Below are 26,610 nucleotides of genomic sequence, written 5' to 3'. Positions count from 1 at the left end.
GTTTCAAGTTGGGAATTGCCAGTGGTTAGGACTCCTTGCTCTCACCGCTGATGGGGAATTAGGATCCGACAAGATGCCTGGACAGTCAAAAGGAAAAATAAAATCTCCAAGTCCCTTGTTTTATCTGGGAAGCAGGAATAATTTCATAGGATTTTGACACAATATATTAAAAAAAATAACCAACTCTCTGACCAAGGGAGAGGTGAGGGATTATTCTCAAATTTCTGTGGTATTTCCACAGAGTCCTTTCTGTCTTGGTGCTAAAGATGAGGAGACCGGAGCACACACTTTCACGTCTCCTGGAGCCTGGTTCAATCCTTCTCCTGCTCCTAGGTCTGCGGGCACCTGTCACTTCCTTTTCCCTCACCCGTCACACCAGGATGTCAGTTACTGCTAACGTCTGCCATGTGCCAAGCACTACTTTCACGGCTTCCCATGTCTGATTTCATTTAATCGTCCCCCGCCTCCCATTTATGGGCTTCCCTGGTGGCTCAGCTGGTAAAGATGGTGGTGGTTTAGTGCTTTAGTCGCTAAGTCATGTCTAACTCTTTGCGACCCCATGAACTGCAGCCTGCCAGGCTCCTCTGTCCATGGGAATTTCCAGGCAAGAATACTGGAGTAGATTGCCATTTCCTTCTCCAGGGGATCTTCCCCACCCAGGAATCGAACCCAGGTATCCTACATTGCAGGCAGATTCTTTACCAACTGAGCTATCCGCCTGCAATGCAGGAGAACCAGATTCAATCCCTGGGTGGGGAAGATCCCCAGGTGATTGAGTGACTAAACCACCACCCTGTTTTACAGCTGAGGAAACCAGGAAAGAAAAGGCTCTGTAACTGCCCACTATTCCCAAGCTTTTCCATGACGCTTTGATTTGATCCCAGGAGTTCTAAATCAAGACTGTTCTGAACTAAAACGTTCTCTTAAAGAGCACTGGCATAATTAAATAAGCCGAACCCCTCCTACACTAGAGAGACAGTTGCTTTATGTTCCTGACTCCCAGAGGCAAGATAGGCACATTAACAAGAGCCTTGCAGCCAGCCCTACACTCAGCCTGTCACCACCATGCAAGGCCGAGGGACCGCCAACCCAGGCTGGGTAACTCCTGCCCGATACCCACGTGCCATCTAATTTTGATGGCTGAAAACATTCTAACTGCACCAAACGGCTACCTGCTGATGATCTTCAGCAATAAAATATCCACCTCATTCAGTGACCACGTAAGAAGCCTTTATGTTAAGATCCACTGAGCATAGGATCAGGGTCTAGCATCAGGGTCTTTTCCAATGAGTCAGTTCTTCATATCAGGTGGCCAAACTACTGGAGTTTCAGGACTCATGCTGAAGCTGAAACTCCAATACTTTGGCCACCTGATGAGAAGAACTGATTCATTGGAAAAGACCCTGATGCTGGGAAAGACTGAAGGCAAGGGAGAAGGGAATGACAGAGGATGAGATGGTTGAATGGCATCACCGACTTGATGGACATGAATTTGAGTAAGCTCCGGGAGTTGGCAATGGACAGGGAAGCCTGGCGTGCTGCAGTCCATGGGGTCGAAAAGAGTTGGACATGACTGAGCGACTGAACTGAACTGAGCATAGATGCCCAAGTCATCAAAAAGATGGTCACGTTCTTTACATTGATTCATCAAGTAAAAAAAGAGTCCAGTAGGCTTTTTTTTTCTATTTACACACTTGCGTTTCTAGAATCAGTGTTGTTGTTAGCGGTCAGTTTATACTCCTCAAATGAGTTCACCCTGTAAAGATGTTGGCGGTCTCCCTCGGGATGACTTCAGCCTTTCTCATCAAGCTGAGCGGCAAGCACGCCAGCGTGTATTTTTGTGCAGCACTGTCAGGCACCAATATTAAACTCAGTACAGTCATGAGGAATTCAGCTCGGACTCAAGTCAGCAGGCCTCCTCACAGCTCTGAGATCTCAGGCCCATCTTTCTTTCTTCTCAATTTCCACTTATGTGACAACAGTCTTTAAAAAAAAAAAAAAAACGTATCTCCACATTTTGGGGTTGGGAAACTTCCCAAGCTCTTAAAAGACATTAGTCTAAAAGATCCTTTCCCCTCCAGTGGCTTCGCAGTACATCTGATCCCTAACGCCAGTGACTTCGAGGAACCCAATCTGGGAAGATACACCTGGTCCCAGTTTGACTTGGTGACTCAAAGAAATGTCAGATCAAGATGACCCCAAGACACTCACAGAACATGTGCCCAAGCCTCAGCGACCTGGACTCCAGGAATGCGTGGGCCAACCTCAGGCAATACTGGGAACTGGTTTCTCTTTGCACTTTTGAACGTACGCAGCTGGTTGATGAGGCCTGCAGGTGGCCTGGGGCCAGGTGGGCAGAGATGCACCTCGGCTGGGGCAGTCAGAGAGGTGTAATGGGCACATTCCCATTACCTGGGTTTATAGCCCTGGGTCTTCCCGGGTTCCAGCTGCAACCTGAGACAGAAAAATGACCAAGACTCATTTTCTCATGGGCCGCACCAGTAGGGATGTCACAAATCCCAGAGCAGGCTTGTAAATGCATCTGCTGTTTATTTTTCCTGAAACCAGTGCAAGTCTATCTTGATGTTGTCATGCTTCAAAATTCAGAAACCACAGAAGACATTTTGAGTTACATTATTACTTTATTTTCCTTTTTTTTATACATAGCATTAAAGCCATCCCACATACAGATATTTCTATGGCTCCTTACACATTTTATTCTATCTAAAGTATCATAGCTGTGAGATGACAAAAATCACCCCATTAAAATGGCAACATTTCTGAAAAACGGGCTTCATATTTAGTGATGAGAAACTGACACCCCATCTACTCCCCCCGCCAAAAAAAACTCCTTCAATCCAGAGCTAGAAAGACAGTTCACATCCATGGCTAACACATGGGGCCCATACAGAGAGGGCTCCAAAACAACAAGCTATGGGGTTATTAAACTTGTAACAAGCAACTTCTTTATTTGTACGGAATACGAACACAAGAAAAGCATCATTTTCCTTTTTAGCCCTTTTATTAGTGTGTCTTGTCTCCACCCAAGTTACTGCGTACCAAGCGGCTATGAAGAGTAAAAACCAACTGATTTTAAGTCCCTGAAATGCATGCAACTTATAATTCCCTAAAGCACACATCAGTTCCCAGTCTCCGGGGCTGACTCTTCATCTTGTGGAGACTACGGTGCTGCCGGCTTAGCAGTTGTGTCTGTCGTGCTGCTGGGGTTTGGAGTTGCTGCTTCTTTGGCTTCTGGCGGCTGGGTTTCGGTTTTGGGGTCTTCTCTGTCTCCAGCACTCTTCTTGCTCTTGTCTGCGGCCATCTCCATGATCTCCTGTAGCGGCTGATCGGTCTCAAGGGAGCTGGGCTGGAGTTCGTAAACCTGGACTTGACCTGGGACATCTATTGCTTTCTGTTCAAGTTTTTCCAAGATGGTCTGAACCTTCCTGACCCCATCTCTCCTGGCCTGGCGGACATCAGCTCGTCCTTCTGGGTCTACCGAATCCAGGGCTAGTAGCTCTTTGGTCAGATACTCTTCTATCATCAGGTACTTTTTGTCTGTCTTCTTGCCTTCAAAGTTGTCCACAGCCTGTTCCAGCCCTTGCACTTTCTCCAGGATGGCTTCTACTTTCAGCACACCTGGATGCTTTGGGGGCACTTCAGCTTCTCCTGGTTTGGGGGGTGCAGCTTCTGCAGGGGCAGGACTGAGGGCTGCTCTCTCTTCTGCAGCCACATTCTTGGGGGAAGAGGGGACAGCAGAAGGGACGGCAGAGGGGACGGCAGAGGGGATGGTAGGAGGGGCAGGGCTAGGAGGACAAGGCACTGCAGCGGAAGGAACCTTTATTTCCACCTTCTCAGAGGGAGGCGGGGGCTTCTGCGGAACAGGTTGAGCATCCACCTCCTTTCGGATCACTTGGATCGGGATGTGTCCGGGAGGGAGATCTGGTCCAGTTGGGCCCGGCCTGCTTTCTGGCTTGTTTTCAGGCTGGGGAACAGGCGAAGGTTCTCGATGGGTCATGGGCTGTGGGGAAGAGGCAAGACACAGAGACAATTTTAATGGCTGAGAGTCACAGGTGGTCATTTGTAGCTAGTACTGACTTAGAAGGAAACGGGAACAACTTTTAAAAAGTTTAACTATTATAAAAGAGATTTTCAAAGTCAACTGACACCAGTTACACGAATAAAATATAGTATTCATCATGTATTATGGGGCTTCCCAGGTGGGGCTAGTGGTAAAGAACCTATCTGCCAATGCAGGAGACATAAAAGACGTGAGTTCGATCCCTGGGTCAGGAAGGTCCCCTGGAGGAGGGCATAGCAACCCACTCTAGTATTCCTGCCTGGAGAATCCCTGGACAGAGGAACCTGACGGGCTACAGTCCATGGGGTTCCCAGGAGTCAGACATGACTGAAGAGACTTAGCATGACTAGCACACATGCATTATATGTAACCAAACCTTTGTATGCTTCCATTTGCTACTTTGGTCTCTCAGTCTGTTATCTCTTACTTTTTCTGGAGATGGAATTCTTATGGCAATGAAAAGAAAACCAACATAATTTTTCAAAAAGGAAAATACCCCAAACTCATGCTGACTCCTGAGTTACTTCAGCTGAAAGCAAAGTTCTGGGTGACTCAGACCTTCAGGTGATGGAGCCATGGAGTAATGACTGCCACTTGTCCCCCTTCTGTCTGACAGTCTCTGCTCAGGGCACGACCTTCCCATCTCCTGTTTCAGCAAAGTTATAATCATCTTTTTAAAAAAAAAAAAAAAAAAAAACCTATGACGGCCTTGTGGTTTCTGCCCAGACTGATGTGTTTTTTGAGAATAAGCAAGATGCCCCAAATGGGTAACCCTGTAAGAATTCTGCTTGGACACATTTGTGCCAGAGCTGATACTGGCAGAGTACAGCACCTCCACACCGACTACAGGGCTACGCAGGCTGAGATACTCTTCAATGCGACTGAGATACTCTTTAATGTGACTATACTATAGAGGTATATTTTTAAAAATGAACTATGCCTGCAACAGAAATATCTTGGTTCATCTAGCATTCAAGTGAATATCTAAAACCCCCTTTAAAAAATCTCACACACTCTGACTTCATCAACTGGAAAATAGGAGTTGGACTATATTATTTGTAGAGTACTCCATATTAAAAACACTAAATCCCACTATAATATTCAACTAGGTCAAATCTTTGCAAGCCTCCAACATGGGATCTCTGAACAAGCTGTGAAAGGGAGGCCACTACAAACAAGTAAGATTAAGTGGAAATAGGATTAAACATTGTTTCACCAATTACAGAAAATATATAGGAAAGATATGAGAGGAAACACTGCCAGCTTTGCAAACGGGCACTTCTCTCCCCTTTGAAAGGATTACTGAGTTTAAGTAAGGATCTGATGGACGCTTGGCTGTTTGAATAACACTAGCCTCCCTTTCCATCAAATCTCTTCTGCCAACCAGAAGTCCTCAACTTTGGCCCTTAGCATTCACGAACTAGCCACACGCCTCTCCTTGGGCTTTAAAACAGTAACTGAATAAGCGACTTTAGAAACACTTAAAAGGGGGTGTGCCCTCTGGCTTGTACTTTTCAAAAACTTTTCAAGGTCATGATAGCAGAAAAAGACTGAGAAACTCATCCAGATTAAAGAAGACTACAGGCAAATGACACCTGCATGCAATGCTCATGGTCCTAGACTACATCCTAGAACAAAGGGGAAACCGCTCTAAAGGAGATGTGGAAATGAACTGTGAATGAGACAACGGTGTTGTAAGGATGTTAACTGTCCTGCATCTGATAGTTCTAATGTAGTTATGAATGAGAAGGTAGCTCTCTTAGGAAAACATCTGCTGTCATGTTTAGGGGTTAAAGGGGCATGTTATTTATAACTAAGTATCAAACAAAAAATATAGATAATATATGGAGAGAGGCAAAATGACAAGGCAAATGAAGTAAAATGTTAACAGTGAATATAGCTGAATCTTTGCTTTTCATGACCTTCACATATACTGGACTTCTCTTCTGTAAGGCTGAAATCATTTCCAAATAGAAAAGCCAAAAACAAAACAAAAACAAAAACCAGTAACAGGAGGCACTCTGTTAGAGGGCCCTGGACAGTGCCCCATTTGCAGGAAGAAGGTGCCTCCATCTGTTTACAGGAGACTTTCCTGTTAAGAACAGTGGTCGAGAATTCACTCAGCAGCTGAGGGGCCCTGGCTGCTGGGCGTTCTGCGGCTTTAACTAGAAGACTGCTCCCCCAGGGATCAACGCCTGCACACTTCTGTGCTGTGCGCTGCGCTGAGTTGCTTCAGTTGTGACTCTTTGTAACTCTATGTACTGTGCCCTCCAGGTTCTTCTGTCCATGAGATTCTCTGGGAAGAATACTGGAGTGGGTTGCCATGCCCTACTGACTCTTTGTAACTCTATGTACTGTGCCTGCCATGTTCTTCTGTCCATGAGATTCTCTGGGAAGAATACTGGAGTGGGTTGCCATGCCCTCCTCCAGGGAATCTTCCTGACCCAGGGATCGAATCCACGTCTCTTACATCTCCTGCACTGGCAGCTGGGTTCTTTACCACTAGTGCCACCTGGGAAGCTAGTGCATGCCTCTAGGGAAGGTTAAACGGGCCCTGCCTGTGACTTTCACCAGATAGGCAGGAAGGTTTCCCAGCCGCCCAGCTGGCCAGGCATCAGCCGGGCAACACGGTCCTTTACTGCAAAGGAGGAGAAAGGAGTAGGACAAGCTCCCTGTGGCCAAGGTCAAAGCAGAGCTGAAGAGAGCCAATGAACACTTCTGAAATGCATAGGATAATCAGATGCTGAACTGCAAGAGACCAGGCACCCTGGGAAACGATGAGGAGGCTGCATGGAAGTGGCAAGACTGGCTTGTCCCTTGGAGGATGGGAAAAGTATAGATTGTGGAGGCATCTCAGGAAGTGGGTTCAGTGTGAGCAAAGACACGAGAGAGGAGACAACAGATGGAAGGGCTGGCAGGGTGCAGAAGGGGTATCTGTGAGGCAGGAGATGAGGCTTTGGCTGGAGTGTGGAGTGGGGTATGTCAGGGCCCTGAAAGGGTATGGTGGGCAGAGGACACCTGGGCCCCAGATGTGTGATGCTGCACTCTGCCCACCACTGCCCATCACGGTGGTTGGAACTCTGCCCCTGAGGCAGCTGCAACAAAGAACGAGCAAAAGCTTAGAAGGCATGGGAGGTTCACAGCCCTCGCCCACATTTCTGCTGGTGACCAGCATTTCCAGGATCTCTGTCTCCCCAGGAAGGGCTGGTGAGGGCAGGGGGCCCAGGACACTGGCACAGAGCTCCTCTGGCGCTAAAGGATGCCACCCCAGCCCACCTGCGACACCGACTCCCATACCTGAGGCCTGTCGACCGCAGTCTGCACACGGAGAGACGGCGGGGGCGGCACTGGCGTGCTGCTTCTGGCGGGAGAGCCCTCCCGGCTGGACGCGCCCCTGACGGGAGGCCGGAAGGGGGACGCGGTCCACGTGGTCCGGGGCTCCCAGTCATCCCCCTGGATCTTGTGGTACACGGGCTGGTGCGTCTGGTATTCGCCCTGCTGAGCGGGATAGTGTGTCTTCTGGGCTTGGTGGAAGGATGGCTGGGCTGCCGGCCGGGTGACGTTCTGCTCGTGTATCACAGGGATGGAAATGTAGCCCCGGGGGAGCTGGTGACCGCCCAGGCTGCTCCTGCCAGAGGAGGTGGGCAGGCTGGCCGAGGAGGACGACGAGGAGCAGTCCGAGGCCGCTGGAGACTGGGACCGCTGCAAGACACGGAACATAGGCACACGGCCCTGTGAACCCCCTTCGCCTGGCTCTCTGACTCTGCCCCCCAACATGTGCCTGCTCAGGGTGGCAGGTTTAATACGACCTCCCATCTGTTAAGCCTTTCAGTGTCCAAATGTACTGTTAAGACTGGGAACTCAGGAGTCAAGAGGCCTGGGCTCAAATTCTCAACAGCCTGGCAGCTTTGTTGTTGTTTTAGTCACTAAGTTGCATCCGACTCTTTGCGACTTCACGGGCTGAAGCCCACCAGGCTTCTCTGTCCATGGGATTTTCCAGGCAAGAATATTGGAGTGGGTTGCCATACCCTCATTCAGGGGATCTTCCGGACCCAGGGATTGAACCTTAGTCTCCTGCATTGCAGGCAGATTCTTTACTGTTTATGAGCTGCATTTAAAGTACAGAAAAGAGTAACCCCTCCTCACCCGACTGACTTGAAGATTCTTTAAAGAATCAGTGGGTGTGTCTGGCGCCAGCACCACACACAGGAAGTGCTCACTAAGTTTTAGTCATTGTCGTCACTTCATTTCCTCTTTCCTAAACTCTTTTCCTGCTTATCCCCAGAGAACCCAGGGGCCAGCGGGAACCACGTCCCCATGTGGACCGGGGCAGGCCAGGCCCCTCTCCATCCTGACCGCCTACTTTCTATTCTGGAAAAACAGAAGAGTGTTTTCCCAGCTGGCTTCTAAGGCCCCTGCTAGGTTAAATTTGTTAAGATTTCTCTGACTGACGCATCACTTTTGATTTTTACAACAAAAACATTACAAATATAGGTACTGCCTCTCCAAGAAAGGGAAGCTCACACCTCCTGTGTGAGTGTGTGCTCAGTCATGTCCGACTCTTTGCGACCCCATGGATCGCAGCCTACCAGGCTCCTCTGTGGATGGAATTTTCCAGGCAAGAATACTGGAGTGGATTGCCATTTCCTTCTCCAGGGGAACGTCCCAACCCAGGGATCCGAGCTGCGTCTCCTGCCTCTCCTGCACTGGCAGGCGGGTTCTTTACCACGGCAGCACCTGATGCCTCCATTAACTACGGTTTTCACCCGGAGTGAGCATTTGTGCTCAAGAGCAGCGTGGGGACACAACGGGACAGTGTGCCAACAGGAACACCCAGAGGGGCGTGGCTCAGGGTGCCTGCTGGGGTCCACTGGCCTTCAAGTCTCAGCTAAGAACCAGGTTAAGGACTATGCCTTAAATCTTAGTGCAAGGAAGTGCCGACCTCAGGCTTAAAACCGGAAAAGCAGCTGCCTCCCTGATCTTAATTTTATGCTTTGTTTTAAACGGCGGACACTGTGAGGGCAGGCACGCGGTCTCATTTTCACGTCAGTGCAGCTCCGAGCAGTTAACACTCACCTGTGAACACTGAACTAAGTGAAATGACACAGTCTCTCTGTGTTTCTGACACAGAAAGCTCAGTGGGAATGACGGGTGTCATAGGAGGAGCCGGAAGGCCAGGTTTCCAGGCCCTGCGATGCCACTTCCGACTTCATGCTTTTGGACCAAAGCTGTTTACCCTTTCTTGAGCCCCAATTCCTGAACTACAGAAACTAACCACAATCCCTGCTCATCTGAAAAGCCAGCCTGTGAAATGCTGGGGGGACATGGGGCTGTCAGCAAGCGATCTTTGCTGGGTGACGCAGGCCAGGCCCTGATACCCCACATCTCACTGGGCTGTCATCAGGGTCTGGGGTCATCTGAGGTCTGGGGCAGCCCAGGAAGCACAAAGCCCAGCTCCCACCCACCCCCGCCCCCTGCCCGCACAGGTCACGGCCACAGGCCCACGAGCCAGGCCTCTCCTTACCTCGGGTCCATGGGAGGCTGGGGGCTGGGCTGCTGCAGCAGCTGCCACCGGTGCACTCGGTTTATCTGGCTGGCTGGCTTCCGCCACACCCCGCAGGGGTGACTGGGACCTCGGGGGAGCCGCTGCAGCCACCTCGCTTTGGAAGCGCTGCGTCCCGGGCTGGGAGTAGGCGAAGACAGGGTACGGCCGGCTCGGGGCGCCTTCATGGAGGACGGGGATGGGAATGTAGCCTGGCCGGAGCTGGGGGTACACAGCGTGACCTTCCCTAGTGGGCAGCGGCCTGGGGCCCTCCCGTGATGGCCCATTTGCAGAGGATGCGGTTTCCTAAAAATGAAAGGAGACACACAGACCTGTCAGAAACTGGGAAGGAACAGCCCCGAGAAAGCATAATGCCACGTGCTCTGACCTTCCAGAGTGACTCTGGGCCCCACGGTGCCAGCTAGGAGCCAGGACAGCTGAGCACAGAAACTGTGGGTACCTTCCCTGATCCCCTACTTCTTCCAGACCCCTCCTCCCTTGCTGAAGCTGCTGTTGGCCCAGCAGTTTAAGAATCAGAAGCATCAAGAGAAAGCAAGAGACAAGCAAGGTATCTGTGGAGCACAGGAGAAGTCCCAGTTTCCCGAACTTGTAAGATAGGTTTTTGCTCTGGATGACAAGGCAGCCGTGCATACAGGGGAGTCCCTGACAGCCTCCCAAACCTTCAGAGACCCAGATCAGAAGATGCTAGGAGGATTCAATGCCAACTCGCTAAGTTACAGCCAGCATCTCGGCTTCCTAAATGGTCCTCACATTTCCTGACAACGCAGATTCGCATGGGACCCCGACACAGGCCGCAGCTCGGAAATCTGCAGAGAAGGGGCGGCGGCGGCGGGCAAGCAGCCTCCTCGGGAATATTTTCAGAACAAGCGGCAAGAAAGGGAGATACCCGAGGAATGCATAAGAGGCACAGGATGAGAACAAAACCCGGGGATTAGTTGTGCTGGTCTTGTGATGCCAACAAAGCCTGCCTGGCGAGGAGCGGCTGGGGTCCCTCCTGTGTCCTCTCAGAAGTTCTCCCTTCAGTGGCCTGGCTATTTGCTATTTTGGGACCCTTGAGAAGGCCAAGTTCCAGATGTACCACAGAGAAAGATCCTGTTTCAGACAACAAGGCTGGCCAGTCACTCACCGGGCAATGTCACTCCTCAGCAAGCAGAGGTTGGGCGACTGAAGCCAGGGACCCCCGTGGCTTCCTGTCCTGACCATCTCCTGAGCACTAGAGGGTCTTTTCACAGAGGAGGGGAGTGAGGATCCATGCCACTTCCATGCCTCCAAGTGGACAAACTACTGTGCCTCCTTACGAGGCATCCCCCCTGAACGGCAAACACCAGAAGGCTGAGACTGTTTCTGCTGGGGCGAAGCTGGTCACAAGGAGGGCAAGCCCTGGGCCTTAGATCTTTCAGACCCGTGAAAGACTCTCTCTGCCCTCCTGCTGAGCTCGCCGCCCCAGCGGGCCTCCCAGCACTCAGGAGAGGCCTGGGTGTCGCCGTGTCCTTGGGGACACCGGCAGACAGGCGGTACTCTCAGATTAGAATACCCACGTGCTCAGGGCGGCGGCATTATTTTAGCCTGCTTAACTCTCGGGTCACCCAAGAGCAGGGAGTGGGTCCAGGCGTGACATTCAGAAGCGCATTCCTGCCACGAGACGGGCACCAGAAGGGAGGCAGCAGGAGCGCTGAAGGAGGCCCGTGCTGCTGGGTGCTGACTCATCAGAGGCCGGCTGGGCAAGTCGTCCTCGCCCCGGGGCACCTTCCCTCCAGCCTGGAGCGGAGCCTGGACAAGTGTGGGGGGTGGCGTCCCTGCTGGCTTCCTCCTAGCCACGCACTAGAGCAGAGATGGGCAAGTTAGCAGCCCTCGTCCGCTGGCTGGCCCCTGGTGAACGCCCTGCTCCCGAGCTACTGGGAACCACGGTTTACAAACCAGCAAGGCCCAATCCCTGCCGGCCGGGAGCCGCATGAAACAAAAGGACCTGCAGCGCACAGGGGCCCACCTGGGCTTTTCTAGTAGGGTGGGGCTTCCGAGAGGGGGGTCGAGTTCTTTCTTAGCTCTGTTGGTAACCATTCTTTCATCAGGGGTAAGTCTCTTTACCTCTGTGAGCCTTAATCCCCTTTGCTAGAAAGTGGAGCTAGCAATACCCACTTCACAGGTCTATTGTGAGTTGTAACGAGAGCCCATGGAGAGGGATTTGCCCAGGGGGCTGAAAGGCATTCCCCCGCTAAACAGCACAGGATGCTGCGACGGATGCTGCGACTCAAGACGCCCAAGGGTCAAAGAATCAAACCTGAAGGACACAATGAACCGGCGGTGACCGGAGTCAGGAAGGTGGACGCACCTGGAGGAAATGGTAATCGTCTGGGAAGGGACCCTCTGAGGAGATGGAAAAGTTCTTTCTCTCTCTGAGTGGTGGAGATAAATGAGTGTACACCCATGTGTGACAGAAGTCTCTCATACTCTCGTCTCTGGAGCCCCCACGCTGCCCACCCCTGCCTCAGTCCACCTACACTACCCAAGCTGAACCCGTGAGGGCGGCCACCCCTCACCACCCCGCTGTTAGCTGCGCCTCCACCTCAGACCCTCCAGGGGCCTGGAAACCTTAGAGAGGCCTGGCCACTCCTGGGGGAAAGCCCCTGGATCCAGAGGGTCCTAGGGTGGGCCTGCCAATACATTTTATGCATCTCGCTGAATATATTTTGCGCCTCAGTTGAAAATGGAAGAAAAAGGGAGGAAGGAGGGGAGAAGGGCAGAGGAGCAGTTCTGCCTGCCCCAGGGGCTGTGACGGCACAGCCAATACGTGGCCTGGGTCTTGGGAGCAGTGCCACACTTGGGTCAGTGGAGGGAAGCGTGTGGACGCTGTAGGCCGGGATGGGGGCGTCAGGGGCCCAAGCTGGAAAGAAGGGAGGCTGGGAGAGGCCTGGAGGCTGCTTTCCTATAGTCCTGAGGTCTGCACTCCTGGTTCCGTGTGAACGAACAGCTCATTTATGCCGTTTAATAAAACCCCCACATATCTCTTCACAATCGTCATGTCTAAAAGAAGGCAGGCGGCCCTGACACTCTGGTGGCAGGATGGGAGGCTTTGTTTAGAAAACACTGCTTGAGCTGTTTAAAAAAATCATCTCACGTCTATGGACTAGAAAACTAACGCTTCTACGTGAACAAAAACTTAAACACCCGCCTGTGACAAGGCCCGCACGGGGTGCTGATGCCGCCCCCGTTCCCACTCTGCTCTCGTGAAAGACCTGTCAGCAGCAAATGCTTTGGGTCTACGAACCAAACTGCAGGACCCAAGAGAGTCACACTGCCCTTTTTACCTCCTGTGGTGTTTCATCAGAGTCTAGTGAAAGAAAAGATGAACTTTTATTCCGGGGGGTGGGGGGGAGACTTTAAAATGTTTAATTTATATTAAAGTATTTCTATAACTATGTATTTAAAGTAAGTATACATTCAAATGGCTTCCCTGGTGGCTCAGATGGTAAACATCTGCCTGTGATGTGGGAGACCCGGGTTCGATCTCAGGGTCAGGAAGATTCCCTCGAGAAGGAAATGATAACCCATTCCAGTACTCCTCCTGGAAAATGCTATGGATGGAGGAGCCTGGTGGGCTACAGTCCACGGGGTCGGAAAGAGTCGGACATGACTGAGTGACTTCACTTTCTCTCTATACATTCAAATGTATATAAACATACATATATAATAAGTATATGTTAGAAATATTTATAATTCTCCTAGAAAATGTCTAGAACATGTCTCCTTAGTCCCGTAAGAAGTGTTCTCAAGTGCAAGCCCAAGCCTCTTGGTTATGCCGGCTGGTGTCTTTCATAGAAGACGCACCACCTGCCCCACCCTGACTTCGCTGGGGACTGGGGCCTCCGTCTCCGGGGGGTTTCGCGCCAGTGAGGCCCTGCGATAGGCACGGGGTGCCAGCACAGTGACCAAGCGGACACAGGCCGGCCCGGCCTCCCCATCACCGCCTGCCTCGCTTCCCGAGGAGCAGGGACAGCATCACAGGAATTACCCTCCGGTCAGCTCAGCTCATTATCCTTATCTGTGGGCAGGGCCATCAGGAATACATTCACACAACATCCAATTAGGAAATCAGAGCCTGACTCCCACTGCTTATCTCACTGCACCAATTTATAAAATGAACTGGCCAATTCTTCTTCTTTGGGCATTACGTTAAAATCCTCTGCAGGTGCCAAACAACTCCATGAGAAGGCCAGGATGAAAAGCAGGAAAAATTGCCTCAGATGTGCCAAAACCTGCCCTAGCAAATATAAGGTATTATTACTAGATAAGCCTGGGGTCAGGCTCTGAGCTTTGACAAGGGTGTGGCTTACAAACAGGTCTTATTTACTCATTGCTGCTGTTGTTCAGTCGCTAAGTTGTGTCCAAGTTTTGCGACCCCATGGACTGTAGCACATCAGGCTCCTCTGTCCTCCATTATCTCTGGAGTCCACTTAAACTCACATCCATCGAGTTGGTGATGCCATCCAACCATCTCATCCGCTGTCACCCCCATCTCCTTTGGCCCTCAATCTTTCCCAGCATCAGGGTCTTTTCCAGCGAGTCAGATCTTTGCATCAGGTGACCAAAGTATTGGAGTTTCGGCTTCAGTATTAGTCCTTCCAGTGGATATTCCGGGTTGATATTCCTTAGGATTGACTGGTTGGATCTCCTGCAGTCCAAGGGACTCTGAGAGCATGACTACACTTCAGCACTGACTTTTAGTAACAGCGTGGGCACCAAGGGACAGCTAGCAGACTTGGAAAGAGACTGCACGTGGTCCCAGAGCCAGCTCTGCCCCTGAAGCCGCACTACGGAAGCAGCTTACTCCTACCCCCCACCCCCAGCTTCCTGAGCTGTGAAATGATGCGCTGTAAAGCAGTGGTTCTTGGACTCTAGGGGCATCTGGAACACCCAGGAAATTAAAAAAAAAAAAAATGCAGACTCGCTGTTCAGTCCTAACAAAGTCTGACTCAGAAGGTCTGTGGGGAAACCTAGCCCCAGTGGCCCTGGGAGCACAGCTCTGAACGAGGGTCCTTCCAGCTGACCTTCTCTCTGACCTCCAATCCCAAGATATCGCCTAGCTCTAAACACCTATATAAGGCTCAAAAACAAGGAAAAATTGATGCTGCAGAAATCTAAAAATGATCACTCTTCACTGTCCTCAGTTAAATCACATCAGAAATCACTGGAACTCAAGGTGCCCCAAAGTTTCAGGGAGAGGAGGGGTTCCCTGTGCTATAGACTCAGCACCTTAAAAGCAGGCCGGGACCATAAGCCCTGAAAACCGAGCCCCCGTGAGCCCCAACCTCAGATCCACAGTGCAGTGTTCTTTAAAATGTGGGCTGAGCAGCTACAAACCACGATCTGAATGAAGGGGAACAGCCACAGAGGAAACTCAGAGCACCACCGCCTTGACAGCTCTGGAGTCTTAAGTAGGACAAACTCTATTAACTGGGTTTTTAGGCCAGAAGAGCCTCATCCTGTCAGCTAGTGACTTTTACTAATGATACTTCCAAGACCTCTAAAACAAGGGGGGAAAAAAAGATGAAGGGAAGTAAGAATCCTGGGACTCCCCATTTAGCGAGGCCCTGGATCAAAATAGAAAGTGGCCTGGGCTTGCCTCTCTCAGGCAGGAAGCAAAACAAAAGAAAAGCTTCCTTCTAAAGCACACACAGAGACCCGATCTTCAAGGTCCTACAAAACCTTCCGTTTGGTATTATAGGCCACAGAAAAGAAACAGGAGTTATTGCCAATGTGATATATAAGCAGATACCTACGTCCCCAGAGCCAAACCCGAAGCTCCCACCAGAGTGTGGTAAAGGCTCTCTTCCACTGCCCCCAGCCCTGTTGGGGGGCATATATCAGACACCGGGCAAACCCTGAATAAAAAGCAAAGTCCACATCCACCAGCACTCCTGGTGGGACAAGAGTCTGCACTCTAAGCAATCTAGTCCCAGGTGATTGGAGGTTTTATCTCATATACCTGTTATTAGAGTATGTATACTTCTCTACAAAACAGAGTTACAGATGTAACTTATGGTTACCAGCGGAGAAGGGGGGATAAACTGAAAGACGGGGACTGACATATACACATTATGGTACATAAAGCAGATAACGAATAAGGACCTACTGAATAGCACAAGGATCTCTACTCAGTACATCTGTAACAGCCTACATGGGAAAAGAATCTAAAAAAGAGTGGATACAGGTAATGTGTAACTCATCCACTTGGCAGTACACCTGAAATTAACACAGTATTGTCAACCAATTATATTCCAACAGCAATTTTTTTAAAGAAGTATGTGGACCTGATCCTGGGATTACTGAGATGGGTGTTCCTACGTGCTTTTACTAGAGAAAGCTTTAAAAAACAAAAAACATGACATTGCTTTTCTTTGCAGCTGTGTCCTAACAGGTAGGAATGAACTAGCTCTGAGCCCCCGTCTCCAAGCTGACATCCTGGACTCTAATCCCACCCCGCTGCTCGCCAGCTGTGTGCTCTCGGACAGGACTTCTTGCTACTGAGACTCAAGTCCCCTAGCTTATAAAAATCCTCATACCTCCCAGGACTTGTTGCCAAATTTAAGTGAAATAAGGCACCAAGAAAGTCTCTGTGAACTCTGAGCTGTCCCGTGCCCTGTATAACCATGCTTTTCCATTCCACAAATAGTTACTGATGGACCCAGCTTTTCCCAAGCAACTGTTGGTTGGGCCTACTGTTCGGAAAGTTGTAAATTCAGGTTTAATTCCTCAGTGGTCTCACCCAAGTTGGTAATGAGCCTGTTAAAAGTCTGAAGCCCTTTTATCTGAGAGTCCTAAGAGCACTAATTAGCAGGGATGCCATTTTCTCTGTTAAGACATGTTATCTAATGCTTCATACTGGAAGCAAACACAGCCATAGACAGCTCTAGGGGCCTGAGCCCTACATTTTCCTCTGCCTTCAGGAGGCCTCCAGCCCTGGAGGGGCTGCCTTGCAGACAATCAACACCCAATCTGCAATGATTGTAGTGCCTGCACAAGTGCCCCTGAGGCCCAGGGGGAAGAGCCAAGCCAGGCTGGGGCAGGAGTCTCCGGGGAGTAGAAGGTCTGCTGGTGTCCCTTCAACATCCCCAGGGTGTCCCTCCATGGCATGGAAGTTGTCTCCAGGCCACAGCTGAGTATGTCCCCTGCTGGAGAGAGTGCTCAGGGCTCAGAGTCCCTCACTCCCTGGAGCCCCCCTCAGGGGTTTCCAAGGTCACAGGGGAAGTGGCTGCAAAACCAAGAGGAAAACCCTGGGTCACGGGGTTCAGCTCCTGAAGTCAGTGGCTTCAGGGAATTTAAAAAACTACCTGCTTCCTCTTCAGGGGAAAAAAAAAAGTGGGGATCTGCTTTAATCAGTCTAAACCCACAAGTCACAGACGGAAAAGTACCTGAAATCTCCGTATCAGGAAGCAAACTCTTGTCTGAATTTAGATAAAGAGACCCCTTAACCCCCATGGGTACATTTCCATTGGTTTCTCAAGGTTCTGTCTCAGAGGCCGGCCAAGCATAGTGTCTGTTGGTATCAGGGTGCTGGCTTTACTGGACATGGATTTTGCACAAAACACAATTCCCCAATAGGAAAAAAAAAAAATCTCCAATTCATCAAGCACAGCTCAAGCAAGGGCAGACTGACAGATGGTGGCAGCCTTGGGGGGAACTTTGGGGGCGGGGGACTCCTCCCCCACCTAAGCAGCTTCTCAAAGCACTCCTTCCCCAACAACCACACTCCCTCAAGAGGGTGGCAACAATGAGAAACCCCCTCCCTCTCCTTCGGCCCCTCAGGCCAGGGTCCAGAACGCCTGTGCACATGGCCAATGACCCCCCAACACCGTTGGGCACCCGGTTCCCGCTGGCACTGTTCTCAGGCCCATGCAGAGACCCTCCCCTCGAGCAGACAGGATTGAGGGTAAACACAGCACTCCCCGAAGAACAGAGACCACACAACTGCCCTAGACTGTCTTGGGCACGGGATCTGGGGCTGAGGCCACGAGCTGCTGGCGCTGTGGGCTGCAGGTCTGGCTGAGGCTCCAGAAGGCTGACCCCCCGCGCTGAGCTCTGGCCCAGCTCCTATGCACCCCCTACGAGGGGCATAGGAACCCCCAGGGAAGGATGCTGAGGGCGTCCAGACACTGGTGGAAGGACAGTCGGCTGAGGCGGTTCAGGGGCCATAAGAGGAGCCCTTGCCTCGGGAAACAAGACTTCACGACCACCTGAGACCCGGCAGACCTGCATCCAGCCAGCACTCTCCACTGTGTGGGGAAGCTGAGCGCCTCTCTGAGAGTCCCCTCTGACTTCCTGGTGGAGGCTGGGGCTCTCCCCACAGACTGCACACAGGCCTCAGGTCAGGCCCTGGCTCCTCACAACCCTGCTGGACGGGTACTGGTGTACGCCCATCTCTCAGAAGGGGAGGCTGAGGTGGACGGGGTGCGGGGGAAGGTGAGTGATTTTACCTGAGACCAGACACGTGAACCCCTTTCGCTATTCCTGCCACACCTGTACACTGTAGGATTAATGACTGTTGGTGGCTAACGACAAACAAACATTTGCAAACCCTTCATCTTCCCGGGGGTGAAGACGCAGCAGGAGGGAAAGCATTTCATTTTGCCCGGTGGAGCTGAGTTGAGGCGCAGACCTGGAACATTCAGTTCAAGTGTGCTCTGGGTCAGGGAGCCAAGACTCAATGCTGAGTCACCGCCTGGCTGAGGCCGGGCAGCAAGAGTAGGGCACTTTCTGAGTCACCACAGACCGGAGACTCCTCAGGCCCAGCCCGGGGCCTCTGCTGGGAGCGAACCCAGGTCCAGCCCAGTGGCAGAGCCGGGTCCTACTCTGACCCTCGGGCCCTGTGGGATAATCTGGAACATTCAAAAAAGCCATGTGGCTGCCTTCCCTGCTACACACATGTTCTTTCCTATCTTCCTGCCGTTTCCACTTTTTTTTTTCTGTTTCCACTTCTAAACCATTCATTCATTCATTCTTTGTCCAAGAAAGAATTTTTAATGTAACTGAAAAAAACACAACAATTCAACTTTAAATTTTCAAGAAACCGAGGAAGTTACTTCAAAATAGGAAATGCCTGTTCTTCAACAGGATGCTAGGGAATTTTCAGGCTTAAGTGTCATCTCCCTCACTCAGGACGCAGCTCTGGGTGGGGGAGCTCTCAGGAATAGGACTTCGAGGGTGGCCCAGTGGTAAAGAAACTGCCTGCCAGTGCAGGAGGCACAAGAGACGTGGGTTTGACCCCTGGGTCGGGAAGATCCCCTGGAGTAGGAAACGGCAACCCACTCCAGCATTCTTGCCTGGAGAACCCCACGGACAGAGGAGCCTGGCGGGCTACAGTCCATGGGGTCACAAGAGTCAGGCATGACTGACTGCAAAACGCGCGCGCGCACACACACACACACACACACACACACACACACACAACCCAATGTTATGGAGGCAGTGAACAATCTACAATCCTGGGCTCTTCAGAACTGACCGTGAGTAAGAGGCTGTGCCGCTCTGCAGTGTCTGACCTTACTGCCAGCCTCACAAACGGAAAAACCGGAGACAGACTCCTCACACAGCGCTGGCTCAGGGGCGTCTGGCTGCTGTCAGCAACCAGCCGCCCCGGCAGGCCAGCTCTAAGATGCTGTGTCACTGGCGGGGATGAAAAAAGACCGCTTCTAGACCCAAAAGGATGAACTCAGGGAATCAATATCCAAGTCCCCTGCGGAGAAAAGGCCATTCAGAAATTCAATAAAAAGGAACCAGCAACTGAGAGACGTTTGGGGACGAGGCTGACGCCGCTTAGGAACCAACAGAAGGCTTCCTGCAACACGCACGTCAATAAGGGAGGCTTTTCTTCAACAGCCTGTCCACTCCGGAGCCCAGGCCCACGTTTTCCTCTTCTCCGCACAGAATCATACATACTGAGCCCGTGGACCCTGCCAGGCCCTGAAGAGGCAGAGAGATGAAAGAGACACAGAGTCTGCCTCTGGGACGCTCAGCCCACAGGGACGTGACCTTGAGGCAAAGCAGGAACGTGCGGCCTTTTGGAGGAAAGTTTCAAATTGAAGTAATGTGGCATCCAGAGCCGGGATGGGCTGCTTCCAACCCAAGAGATGGGGGAAATGCTTTGTGGAAAATGGCCCTGAAGGAGGCAGAATTGTCCTCTGTGTGACATTTAACACCATGACTTGCAGAGAGCGGGCACTCAAAAAATTTCGGCAGAGATGAATGAGCGGAGACTGGGGCTTGTCTTCTCAGCTCAGACCCAGGCTCAGGAAAGGAGCCACTGTGTCTGACGAGCTGTAGGAGATGGACTCAAGGCTGTTTAAAATCGGGGCTGTGCCCGGCGACTTCAGAGTATAAGGGTCTAAGTATACAGAAGCAGCCAGGCCCGCTGACAGAGAGTCTGTCTGTCACCTGGGGTGGGGGCAAAGCTCTGCTCACAACAGTCTGCTGTGTCACAGCGGACAGGCCTCAGGCCGGGCACCTCCCCTCTCTCCATGTCTGTCTCCTCGTGTAGAAGGTAAATCTGACAGCTTCCACCTTCGTGAGTGCCTTTGAGGATTTAGAGATAAGGTTTGTAAAAGCACCCACCTGTGTCTGGCACATGTCTACAAAGGTGTTGACAGACGGAAAAAATCGGTTCCTCCTCCCTTCCTACAGAAATTCCCTCTGATTAAGCTTTTGCAAGCTGCATGACTGGCTGAAAAGCTGCCGAGGCCCCCAAAGAAATCATCCTAGAAATATGTGAAGGCTGAACAACACCAGCTATCTCACCCGACTGCACGATGCCAAACAAGGGCTGGAGATCAACTTTCACATCTGCAAAAGGAGGGGACTTGCAGCCTCGCTTCCGAAGTCCAGCTTTTTGTCTGAGAGCTGAGGCACAAAAGGATCAGGGGCATGCAGACCTGATTCACGAGCCACGGGGAGCCGGGAGGGCCTGGAGAACGCCACTGTCAGGGATGAGGGAAGTTTCCTTGCAGTTCATTGGCACTAGAGGATCCTCAGAGGTTCCCAATAAGCAAAGCCTTCAGCTACTGCTCCCAGTTTCTCTATATAAGGCGTCTTAAACATGTTAAGAGCAACTAATACAGCAAAACTATGAAGGAGAAAGCGTAGGTCTGGATTTATGCATGGCTTCCTAATTTTCACAAAAAATGCCAGGTCGTTTTTAAATGTCAATAGGAAGAAACCAATGTGTAGAGTGGTTTATATAAGGCAACTGTGTGTCATTCCAGAAATGAGGACAATGCTAATCAAGCCTCATGGGTGGTATGAAGCTTTCTGACTCACAGGCAGCCCCAACGGCATCAAACAACTAAGCCTTCCCGGCCCTGGCTAACGTCAACCGCTGCCACAGTTCCTGTGCGCTCTCTACCCCTTGTAAAGGGCAAATATATGCCGCCAAACAGGGGACAAGTTATTGGTCAGGTCTTGCATAGGCCAAACATGGACTATTCTTCAGGGGGGAAAATGAAGGTCCTGGATGAGCTGGGCTCCGAAGGCATTTGTTTGGCCATGCTCTTTATCGAACCCTTGGCAAATTGCTATTCATCTGCAATACAGACATTTGCTCCAGAGTCACTGCAACTGGCTGGAAATACAAAGAATGGCCGCTCCTTTCCTGTGTTCTGATTCTAAGAGGAACAAGAGCTTGCGATCGATCTGCAAACCACAAGATGATCTCATCTCTCGGAATATTCAGGAAGCTCTCCTGAACGTGAAAGGGAACAAATGGGTCCCTGCTTCAACTGAAAATGCAAACGAGCTCTGAGTTCCTCTGCAAGGATGAGCCTACCTGTCTCCTATAGGGCCTGAGGATAATCTGTCAAATGACTGTGGTGAGATTTGGCCAGCAGGACAAGCCTCTGGCCTGCTTCTCCCAGGGGTTCACAAGGGTCTGGGGATCATCTCTCCACACCCAGCACTGGCACCCTGCCAGGCTCTATCCCTCCCCCTGCCACCCCCATCTTCACCCCCAGAAACTCAGGCACCTGCTGAGTTTCACCGGGAAGGAAGGGAGGCTCGGGCGATATGGTTCTGCAGGTTTAGATGTGAAGCAGGCTCCCTTGAGGATGCCAAGGCTCACACAGGTGCACACAAAGTCATAGCTCCCCCACGCCACCCCCTCCAGGATGTGGGATCATTGTCCTTTGGTGACTCCCAAATGCCCGGGCGCCAGAATCAAGAGCCAACCGGGCAGCTTTTTTTGACATACAGATTTCTGCATCCTACCCTGAGCAACCTGGATCCAACAAGGGAGGATGCACAGCTGGCAACATGTGTTCTCCTCAGGCTTCCCTGGAGACTGCCAGGCTCGGGAATCCGTGCCCAGGCACCTCCGGGACCGGAAGAGCTAGAACCGCCCTGCTCCTCTGCCCAGGGAGGTTTGCGAGGGAGCGGCACAGCGCCACACTCCAAAGCATCTGTCCTCTGTTTATTTCACAAGGCGAGCCAGAGGAGCGGCCTGCATAGAAACTGTACATCTCAAAGAGGATGCCAAGCCCTCTGCCAGAGAAGGGGCCTGGACTGGTAGGAACTTGCCAGGAGATTAGTGGGCCGCCCACGTGTGCAGAAAATCGATATCCAGGAAGACTGCCGGTGGGGAGGTTCAGATCCTCAGAGTGGAGCCGGAGTAAGCCCAAAGCCTTGTGCCTTTAGCTGTCCTGCCTCTGCAGTGAAGGGCAAGACACTTTCACTTGCCCCCTCTTTTAAAATGGGATGAAAGGTCACTCTAAACACCTCAGGGAAACGGGAGAGGATCAACTCTAAGACAACAGCAAATAAGACTATAACCATACACAAGTTCTAGTCGTCCTCTTTCCAAGAAATTCATTCCTTTACCCATGTGATTAAATTGCAAACACCCCAGAGACTGCCTTCCCCCGAAGAGGGCTTTCTCTGTTTTTCATGTTCAGTGAATAGCTCTTTACTGACTGACAGCATCTTCTCTGGAAGTTAAGGATGCTCAGAGAGTCCTCTTAGCTCAGTTCCTCTAAAATCACCCTTTGTTTTTTTTTTGCCAGAGCTCTCTTCTCAATCCACATTAAGAAACCAACTTCTGATATAAAGTGCTAGTGAAGGAGATTCACTTCATGGCAAATAGATGGGGAAACAATGGAAACAGTGTGAGACTTTATTTTGGGGGTTCCAAAATCACTGCAGATGGTGACTGCAGCCATGAAATTAAAAGACGCTTGCTGCTTGGAAGAAAAGTTATGATCAACCTAGGAAGTATATTAAAAAGCAGAGACATTACTTTGCCAACAAAGGTCCTTCTAGTCAAGGCTATGGTTTTTCCAGTAGTCATGTATGAATGTGAGAGTTGGACTATAGAGAAAGCTGAGCACCAAAGAACTGATGCTTTTGAACTGTGGTGTTGGAGAAGACTCTTCAGAGTCCCTCGGGCTGCAAGAAGATCCAACCAGTCCATCCTAAAGGTTATCAGTCCTGACTGTTCATTGGAAGGACTGCTACTGAAGCTGAAACTCCAATACTTTGGCCACCTGATGAGATGAACTGACTCATTGGAAAAGACCCTGATGCTGGGAAAGATTGAAGGCAGGAGGAGAAGGGGATGACAGAGGATGAGATGGTTGGATGGCATCACCGACTTGATGGATATGAGTTTGAGCAAGCTCCAGGAGTTGGTGATGGACAGGGAAGCCTGGCGTGCTGCAGTCCATAGGGTCCCAAAGAATCGGACATGACTGAGCGACTGAACTAACTGAAAGATTTTCCATTGTATTTATTCTGAAGTGAGGTGTCATTCACAAAAGTTAAAGTGAATTAGTCACATAGTTGTTCTGTGTACATCAAAGCACAGTCTTGAAAGCCATGAAGCCCACAGAACTAACAAAGTGAATGTTAGTTTTCTCCCTATGTTCTAGTGCCATGTTGAGAAATCTCAAGTAATTAATTTGGAAAGCAGCTTTTTTCTTGAGTTGATCACATCCAGCCATCACCATCCAAGTAGTCACAAAAGTCAGAAGAGCAGAAAAATAATCAAGTACTCCAGCCTGCACATTTCACACTTAAAATTTAAGTCTCTTCTACCTTCTTCTGAACAATAAACTGCCTCTTACTAGGACTTTTCGGTGTAGGTCTCTCTTTGCTACTGGTACTGGCTGAATGGCCTTTGGAAACACATGTGAACTCTCTGGGTTTCCTTCTCAGAAAAATAGAGGCTGAGCTAAAAGATCTTTAACAATCTTTCAACTTTAAAATTCTGTTAAATTTTCAAATCAACTTTTCCAGCATCAAACTTCTGATTTACTAGCTCTTATGTTCTACCTGTTGAGAAAAATAATAGTAACTTAACCTGTTTTTTTTCCCCCCTTGAAAAAGTTTATAAAACCACAGCCTAACCCATCCATCATACTTAAGATCTCAACCTGCTGGGTGAGTTTCATGTTGAAAACAAAGTGCCAGAGATGTGGCATGTACACTGAACTCACAGTGGATATGTTCATACTTGACCAACACTCAGCACCAACGATGCCCGTGGATTCTGACTCTTCCTGTCTCTATAGGAAGGAAGCCTCCAAATGACAGCATTTTTTTTTTTTTTTGGCCTCAGTAAAGATCTACATCTTTGCAGGCTGCAGTAACAGAGCAGGTTTGAAATGAGTTTTGGTTTCACTCAATAATGGGCTGAACAGACAAGCGAAAGGAATACATGGTTATGTCCATCCCAGCTAATTACAGCCTCTTGAAATAATTTTCAGGAATAAATATACAATTAGTTTCTTATAAGTGTAAGCTGCTGATTATACAATATCTCACTGTTGGGCACCAGAGTTTCATAAATATTTTAAAGGAAAAAACTACATAAAAATGAAGATGGTTAATACAGATTTTTTTTTCCTTCTAAAAAAACGGTTTCTAAAGCATTTTTAATTCTGTGAATTTTTAAATCTTCAAAATAATTTACCAGCTCTTTTTGACTTTATTTTGCCCAGACAATGTAACACTACTACAAGTCTATTTCTTTTTGCCAAGCTTTACATTTTGAAAAAGCTCAAAGTTATAGAAAATTACAAGAGCAGTACAATTAGTTCTAATTTTTTAAATTAACGGACACATTCCAAGTTTATATTTTCAAATTTTCATGGTTCTAAGGATTTAGTATATACACCCCTGCCTATATGTAAATGAGGCATACTTCTAATACAAAAGTATTACTACCAAATTATTTGTGTTATTGGGGATAAGAAACAAATCCTAAATATTTTAGTAGCATAAGGAGGAAGGGAATGTATTGATATTAAAAAAAAACAAAATCTCCTTCTGACCAGGGTGAGGCAGTATCTAAGGCGATAGCCAACTAGGAGACAGTCTCACATCTTCAGTTTAGAAACTGCCTGGAAGATTGCATCCTGTTTTTAACAAGTCATACTAGAATATATTCATAGTGAAGACAACTTTCAAACAATAATACAGTTTTAATTTCAAATACAGAAAGGGCGAAAAAATAGAAAAGGAATGCATTTACATCAGTCTCCTGAGTCACTCTGTGCCTGAGATGAGAGAGTGAAGTCAAGATACCCTCAACCAAGTCCAGGAACTTGAGGATGTAAAATTCCTAAGAGACCCTAAAGGACCCCCACGGAAGCTTGCCAATGGTCCCCTGGTGTCTGCCAAAGCACAGTCAGCAGAGTGAAACTAGGATCTGAGCCCTGGAAGCCGGGTGGAGACCGTGTCCGGGCCTGGCCCGGACCTTGGTGCTGAGCAGGCCGGCCACCCGTCGTTTCCTGGCCCAGGGCCCCTCGAATGGAGCCGGTGGACGGGACCTGGTGCCACCGCGCGCGTCCCACTTCCCGCCCGACCCCCGGAAACCAAACACGGCCCAGAGAGGACAGTCCTCTTGGCAACCTCCCCAAACTGGCCCAGACGCCGGCCAAGGGCGGGCCTGGGGAGGGGGCTCGTGGGGAGCGCAGCAGGTCGACCCCCCTGAGAGCTGGCGTTCTCCTGGGGATCCGTGCGTCCCAGGCGGCCTTCACTGACCTCCGGGCACCGGCTACGGCCGGTGGGCACCTGGAGCCTCGCGTCCCCGCAGCCGGGCCCAGTCCAGCCGCCCCGGCCCGGCCCTGTCCTCGGACTGGCCGTCGATAGGGGTGGCGGGGGGAGCAGCTGGCCAGGGTGCGGCGCGGGCCTTGCTCACCTTGGGGCCCTCGGGGGGCACGCGCGGGTCGTTCCACGTCGTGGTGCGGTTGTTGTGGTCCACGAAGAAGGGCCAGCCGGTCTGCGGGTCGATCTTGATCTCCCAGCCGGGAGGCAGGGGGTCGCGGTCGCCGGCGCCGTTGCCGGACGCCATCTGCACCATGGGCGAGTGGGTGGCTGCGCTCATGCTGGGTCGGGGTCGGCCCGGAGGGGCGGCCGCCGGGGTGCTGGGTTGCAGGGTGCCGGGTCGCGGGGTGCCGGGTCACGGGGTCGCGGGGTGCCGGACCTCCAGGTGCAGGGTCGCTCGCTGGCCGCGGCCGGAGAGGAGAGTCGTGAGCGCCGCCGACGTGTCCGGGAAGCCGGCGCCGGGCACCTTTATGAATTAAAGGAGGGGGTGACGTGGCCGGAGAGGGCTGGAAGTGTCTGGAAATAGCCTCCTCGCTGCCAAAGGGGAAGGAGGAGATAAAGGGAGGTAGCAACTGGCCGGCTAGAAACTTCTGGTCCCATCCAGAGAAGTTGGCGGCGGCGCGGGTTGGATGCGGAGCTCCGCCCTGAGTCATCGGCTATAACCGGGGCGGGGCGGGGCGGGGGCGGGGCGGGGGCGGGGCATCCGCCGGCCGCCCCTCCTCCACCCCGCCACCTCTTCCTCACATTCGCGTCTCCCCCGGGCGGGGGCTTTCCGGGGTGGGTGTTGCCCGGACGAGTCGTCCCTGAGCTGGGCGGGGGTCTTGCATCCGGGGGATCCCTGAGCCGCCAGGCGGCAGGTCGAGCGAACCCCTCTGGGACGTCA

At 51.0% G+C, this 26,610-nt stretch overlaps 1 protein-coding gene across 1 annotated transcript; it reads right to left on the bottom strand.

The window, feature by feature from the left end:
• Positions 1 to 2,622: 2,622 nt before the first annotated feature.
• On the bottom strand, positions 2,623 to 26,390 carry BAG3 (BAG cochaperone 3). The gene is made up of 4 exons (XM_070470287.1): positions 25,822 to 26,390; positions 9,606 to 9,929; positions 7,379 to 7,783; positions 2,623 to 4,021 (listed from the first exon to the last, which is right to left on the bottom strand). The coding sequence occupies exons 1-4, from the start codon at positions 26,005 to 26,007 to the stop codon at positions 3,182 to 3,184; spliced, it is 1,755 nt and encodes a 584-aa protein (XP_070326388.1). The 5' UTR covers positions 26,008 to 26,390; the 3' UTR covers positions 2,623 to 3,181.
• Positions 26,391 to 26,610: the final 220 nt, after the last annotated feature.

This window comes from Odocoileus virginianus, chromosome 7 (assembly GCF_023699985.2).
Source record: "Odocoileus virginianus isolate 20LAN1187 ecotype Illinois chromosome 7, Ovbor_1.2, whole genome shotgun sequence".
NCBI classification, from domain to species: domain Eukaryota; kingdom Metazoa; phylum Chordata; class Mammalia; order Artiodactyla; family Cervidae; genus Odocoileus; species Odocoileus virginianus.
Note: the sequence above shows the minus strand (reverse complement) of the source record. Positions and strands in the feature narration are given on the sequence as shown.

Bases quoted from the DNA above. Each gene is read 5' to 3' on its own strand.
- BAG3 (XM_070470287.1), bottom strand. From the start codon at position 26,007: ATGAGCGCAGCCACCCACTCGCCCATGGTGCAGATGGCGTCCGGCAAC. The intron at 9,930-25,821 runs GTGAGCAAGGCC...TTTCATTTTTAG, and splicing joins TGCCCCCCGAGGGCCCCAAG to GAAACCGCATCCTCTGCAAA. The intron at 4,022-7,378 runs GTATGGGAGTCG...TCTTCCCCACAG, and splicing joins CTGCGGTCGACAGGCCTCAG to CCCATGACCCATCGAGAACC.